The 6,000-nt window shown below is 60.1% G+C and overlaps 2 protein-coding genes across 2 annotated transcripts; both read left to right on the top strand.

The window, feature by feature from the left end:
• Window positions 1–1,130: 1,130 nt before the first annotated feature.
• On the top strand, window positions 1,131–2,115 carry LOC132080805 (hemoglobin subunit alpha-D). Its single transcript, XM_059484106.1, has 3 exons — window positions 1,131–1,365; window positions 1,479–1,683; window positions 1,932–2,115. Exons 1-3 carry the CDS (start codon window positions 1,274–1,276, stop codon window positions 2,058–2,060), a joined length of 426 nt encoding a protein of 141 aa, XP_059340089.1. The 5' UTR covers window positions 1,131–1,273; the 3' UTR covers window positions 2,061–2,115.
• Window positions 2,116–4,234: 2,119 nt separating this feature from the next.
• LOC132080743 (hemoglobin subunit alpha-A) lies at window positions 4,235–5,163 on the top strand. The gene is made up of 3 exons (XM_059484012.1): window positions 4,235–4,494; window positions 4,630–4,834; window positions 4,936–5,163. Exons 1-3 carry the CDS (start codon window positions 4,400–4,402, stop codon window positions 5,062–5,064), a joined length of 429 nt encoding a protein of 142 aa, XP_059339995.1. The 5' UTR covers window positions 4,235–4,399; the 3' UTR covers window positions 5,065–5,163.
• Window positions 5,164–6,000: the final 837 nt, after the last annotated feature.

Here is a 6,000-nt window from a genome sequence, read left to right on the forward strand (position 1 = left end):
AACTCTCTCCTCTTGCATAAAGAAATGCAAAACAATGAGTTATTTACAGAAAGTGTGTGAGAAAGTTCACTACAAGAATGTCAACATCAGAAGGCTTAGAAAAAACCAGGGTGACATGATGTGGAAGCTCTCAGGCCATCAAATGGCTCCAAACATCTAAATGTCACCACAGCAGCTTTTAAAGCATTCTGTATCCACTGGTGTCAGGTAACCTGGAGGTTTAAATCCATGACTTATGTGCTAGGTCAGCATCTGGTGTGTCCCTTACCCTGTGTTTGCACCAACTCCTTCCTGCAGAGGCTGACAGAAGGGTGTGAGAGTCAGAGGAAATGGCCTCAGGTTGTGCCAGGAGAGGCTTAGGTTGGATATTAGGAAAAATTTCTCCACTGGAAGCCTTTTCAGGCACTGGCACAGGCTGTCCAGGGCAGTGGTGGAGTCCCTGTCCCTGGAGGGATTTAGCAGATGTGTAGATGTGGCTCCTGGGGACCTGGTTTAGGGCTGGCCTTGGGGAATGGTTGGGCTCAAGGATCCTAGACACCTTTTCCAACATGAATAATTTGATTATTCTAACATTCTGTTATTGTATGACCAGACACCATGGGGTCTGAGGGATTTCCCAGCATTTATGGGGAGAGTCAGGAGCACACATTGGGGTGGGAAGGAGTCCAAGAATGACAAGCATCACAGGATGGACTTTGGGAAGACTGTGAACCCAAAGAGAAGGCTGTTCCCTACCTGGATTCTCTGGGAAGGCCTGTCCATGGCCCCTACTCAGAGACCATGGGGCTATTGGGGCAGAGAGGGGCTGGATGTGCCAAAGTCTGGAGGGGACATGGGACACTTGTGGGACCTACCCCAACACCCACAGAGCCAAGGAGGACCCCGGCCCATCCATGGAGAATAATGGATCACACTAACAACATTGAGGACATGCCAGCCAGGGTGGACAAGGCTGTGGCACCCCTGGGACACGCCTGGGGCTGCTGCTGTCCACAAGGCAGCCTGGTAAGGTGCTGCCCCCTGCCCCATTGTGGTGTTGGGCTGGTGCAGTGGGGCAGGACAGGCCGCTGGGGCCCCCAGGGGCCTCCTTAGGGTCGGGCCCCCCTGAGGCATCTGGGGCCCCCCAGGCAGTGCTGCAGCCGCTCCCAGGGCCTGGCCATCCCCCCGCCCCTCAGTGTGATAAGATAAGGCTGGGTGGAGGTGCCAGCAGCTATAAAAGGCGTCCCTGCAGTGCTGCTGCCACCAATCCCTGGCCACTCCTGCAGCCGCCACCATGCTGACCGCCGAGGACAAGAAGCTGATCCAGCAGATGTGGGGCAAGCTGGGCGGCGCCGAGGAGGAAATCGGAGCCGAGGCCCTGACGAGGTACAGACCTGGGGACCCCATGGGACAGGGGACAAGAGGGTGGGAGCCCCACAGAGGGGCCGGAGTGGTGGGGCCAGCTGGGATCAGCACCACTGACTGTCCCACTCTGCCAGGATGTTCTGCTCCTACCCCCCGACCAAGACCTACTTCCCCCACTTCGACCTGTCCCCGGGCTCTGACCAGGTCCGTGGCCATGGCAAGAAGGTGGTGGCTGCCCTGAGCACTGCCATCAAGAACATAGACAACCTCAGCCAGGCTCTGTCTGAGCTCAGCAACCTGCACGCCTACAACCTGCGTGTGGACCCCGTCAACTTCAAGGCAGGCAGGGGGAATGGGAGATGGGGAATGGGGAATGGGGAATGGGGAATGGGGACAGGGATCAGAATGGGGGGACAGGAAGCAGGGGATGCGGAATGGGGACTGAGGGACAGGGAATGGGGCACAGGGATCGGGATGGGAGCTGGCGGATGAAAGACAGGGGAGGGAGGGCAGGGGATGCGGGAGGGTGGACACGGGTGTGGGACAGGGATGGGGACATTGGTGCTAAGCCCCGTTTTTCCTTGCAGTTCCTGTCGCAGTGCTTGCAGGTGGCGCTGGCTACCCGCCTGGGTAAGGACTACAGCCCCGAGGTGCACTCTGCCGTCGACAAGTTCATGTCGGCCGTGGCCAGCGTGCTGGCTGAGAAGTACAGATAAGCTGTCAGCCGTGCCTGTGTACCATCAATAAAAAAAAAAATATTCTTTTGCTGCAGCAACGCCTCCGTTTGTGCCGGGGCCGGGGGCTGGGCTGGGCTGGGTTGGGCTGGAGTGTTCTTGCTGGAGGGAGGGGGCTGCAGGTGTGATGGATGAGGTACGGGAAGGGCAGCACCAGCCCTGGGCTCCCTGGGTGTCCCCAGGGCCCTACTGGCTTCCAGCCCTCCCCAGCACGGGATGCAGCTGATGGCAGCACCCAGGGAGTGAAGCTTTGCCTGCAATTCTCCAGGGAGCAGGGCAAAGCCTGCACCGAGACAAATGTGATCCTTGCATTCCCCTGAAGGATTGCTGGGGGGTGTAGGATAAATCCTGCCTGTCTCTATCTATCAAGATGGCTTTTTAAGGCTTTATTAGGAGTGCTACAGGAGCTAAGTGCTTGCATGAGCTCCAGAAGCAATCTGAGAATTCATGGAGTGAAAAAAGTCCACCGCAGACCATTAAGCACAAAGAGTGTTCTGGGACTCAAGCTCCTGAACCACAAATCCCAGTCAAGTGCCAGGGAAGAACCTCCACACCTGCCTCAGGTGTCTGCTCGTCCCCTGGGACCTGGGCGGGGTAGGAGTGGGATGGGCAAAGCTGCAGTCCAGTATAGGAACACTGGTTTCAGGATTTTGGAGCCTGAATTTTAAAAGAATCAGTGGTCACTGGTGAAGGGCTACGAGATACTAAATTAGCCCTGGGTTTGCTCTGTGCTGTGACACCAGAAGGAAGAGATAAGATCCTGCAGGAGAGAGGTGCCTGAGCATCCAGGTGTGGGCAGGAGGCAGGTGGGGGCATGCAGGGACCCTGCCTGCTCACAAACAGGCAGTCTCTGAACACAGCAGCACCTGCAGGTGAACCCGCAGCACTCCAAACACATCCCAGTCCACATCCCAGTGGGCTCATGTGCATTTGCACACGTTTGTTTTTGTGCCACCGGTCTGAAGGGCTCTGCTGCCTTGGCAGCTCTCCCCATGCACACACATGCAGCAGACAGTGCCCTGCTGCTGCTGCTGCTGTTTCCCAGAAAATCAGCCCCCCCTGCCCTCCCTCCCCACTCTGAAGCAGTGCCAGACCGAGCTAATCTGCCCCAAACACAAATGATAAGAACCTCAGCCGCGGAGGAAACACGGGTGTGAGCTGTCACTGCTGGTCTGCGCCACCTGCCGAACCCACTGCGAGCTCTGCGAACCCCCTCACCCTCCCTGCCTTCCTCACCACCCTCATCTTCCTTGCCCTTGTTACACTCCTCATCATGTGGAGCACTCAGGGCTCACCACAGACATCAGTGATCCCTGGTATCTTCCCAAAGCTCTTGCAGCAGTGCCCAGTGCTGATCCCATGGCTCCAGAGCAGCAGGGCCAGCACTCACAGTGCATGACAGGGGGCTGGGGCAGGGCAGCTCCGGGCTCTGCTGGCCTGACAGTGGCTCAGGGAGCAGGGGCTGCAGAGGACACACACTGTGGGGTGGTGTGGGGTACACGGGTGTGGGGTGTGCTGAGGAACCAGAGCAGGGAGTGCAGTGGGGCAGCCGTGCTGGTTGTGTTGGGTGTGTTGGATGGCAGAGGGCTGAGCAGGGACAGCACAAGGACGTGCAGGTGGCAGCTGGCAGTGCGTGGAGGGGCAGTGTGTGTCCTGGGGCAGCTCGGGGCGTGTGTGCAGGCTGGTGGATGGTCAGGCTGTGCATGCAGGTGCACATGGTGCTCTGTGTGTCCTGGGGCAGCTCGGGGGGTGTGTTCAGGCTGGTGGATGGTCAGGCTGTGCATGCAGGTGCACACGGGGCTGTGTGGGGGTGTGGGGCACAGACTCCCCCACGCTGCTGTGCCAACACCTGGCCAGAACACATCCAGGCTGTGCCAGTCCCATACCAAGGGACACACACGGGCTCCTTCGCTGGTGCCAGTGCAGACCCTAACCACAACCCATGGCAGCCTGGGCACTACAACCGCATCCTAACTCCAAGCCTAACTCTAAATGTGTCCGCGGGGCAGAGACCACCCACCCGCTCTGGGACAAGCCCTGACCTTAACCCCGAGCCGGCACCCCGAGGCAGAGCCGCCCGCCGGTGCCGGTGCCGGTGCCGGTGCCGGTGCCGGTGCCGATGCCAGTCGGGGCTGGTGCCGGTGCCGGTGCCGGTGCCCGGCAGAGCGGAGCGGAGCGGGGCGGGGCAGGGCAGGGCAGGGCGGCCCCTCCTGGCCGGGCTCCAGCAGCCCCGGGCCGGGCGGAGCCCCAGCACCGCATATAAGGGCGGCGGCGGGCAGCGGGGACACCCGTGCTGGCGCTGCCGACTCGGAGGTGACACCATGGTGCTGTCCGCCGCAGACAAGACCAACGTCAAGGGCGTTTTCGCCAAAATCGGCGGCCAGGCCGACGAATATGGCGCCGATGCCCTGGAGAGGTATCGTGGGTGTCCCCTGTGTGACCCTCTGTCTCTCGTCTCCAGCCCCGACTCCCTCGCATCTGCCCCCTCTTGTCCCCATCCTTTGCCACCCTGTCCCTGTCTCAGCTGTCTCTGAACCCCTCTGTTCTGCAGGATGTTCGCCACCTACCCCGCCACCAAGACCTACTTCCCCCACTTCGACCTAGGAAAGGGCTCTGCCCAGGTCAAGGGGCACGGCAAGAAGGTGGCGGGCGCCCTGGTGGAAGCTGTCAACCACATCGATGACCTCGCTGGTGCCCTCTCCAAGCTCAGCGACCTCCACGCCCAAAAACTCCGTGTGGACCCTGTCAACTTCAAAGTGAGTCTCTGGGGAGGGGTGACCAGCCCAGCTTCCCTCCCGCACCCCCTGGCTACTCCCTTCTCTCCTTCCCTTGCTCACCACATCGTTTTCCCTTCCAGCTGCTGGGCCAGTGCTTCCTGGTGACAGTGGCCACCCGCAACCCCGGTCTGCTGACCCCAGAGGTGCACGCTTCCCTGGACAAGTTCCTGTGTGCCGTGGGCACCGTGCTGACTGCCAAGTACCGTTAAGGCGTGTGCTGTGGCCAGAGCTGGAGCCAACACCCCACCAGCCCTCCGACAGCCAGCAGCCAAATGTTCTGAAATAAAATCTCTTGCATTTGTGCTGCAGCCCCGGTGTCCTGCTCTGTGCGCTCTGCCCGCGGGAAGGGAGCGGGAGGGATGTGCTCTGGGGGTCTGGACTGGAGGTCTCCCCATCAGGTGGGTGCATGGAGGAAAAGGGCTCTGGTTTTGCTGTCCCTGAGAGGAGGAAGAATTTGGGCAAGACTCTGCCTTGCTGCCATGGTAGGAAACAGAGCATTTCTGGGCACCAGTGCAGAGGAGAGACTCATGGATCTGGGGGTCCCCCCAGAATTCCACACTGGGATCCCCTCTTGCACCACCAGCCCCGTGCACCCTTGTTCAGGACAGAGCTAGAGGACATCTCCTCCTGAAGATCTACGCAGGAGTACAGGGGCTCCTGGCACCAGTGACCCTCTGCCTGGTAGCAGAGTGCGAATAGCCTGAGGAGCTCCCTGTGCCAGGACATCTTTCCTTGCACACCCAGCACACTGGGTCTTCTTCTGCCTCCTCCAAATGGCCCATTGCTGGGTGTCACTGTGGAGGGGCCCTGGGGAGCTGCAAGGGGAGCAGATGGGGCTCAGTCCAGATCCAGCAGTGTGAGGCAGTGTAAGGGCTCCACAAAAAGGAGCCCAGGGGTTGTGCTGCTGTCTGCACCCCCCAGCCCTTATCACACCCCACAGCAGGGTGGCCGTGGTGGGGGCTGATAAAGGAACGTGTGGGCTCTCCTCCAGCTGTGGGTGTGGTGGGAGACTGGAAAGCAGATAGTCCCAGGAGGCTACAAGCTGCCAGGTGCTGGGTAAGGGCTGGGAGGTCCTCAGTGAGGAGGGGAAGGATCAAGGAAGCCCCAGGGTGGCTCACAAAGCCAGGACAGGTTGCCACAGGCTC

This window comes from Ammospiza nelsoni, chromosome 17, assembly GCF_027579445.1.
Source record: "Ammospiza nelsoni isolate bAmmNel1 chromosome 17, bAmmNel1.pri, whole genome shotgun sequence".
Taxonomy (NCBI): domain Eukaryota; kingdom Metazoa; phylum Chordata; class Aves; order Passeriformes; family Passerellidae; genus Ammospiza; species Ammospiza nelsoni.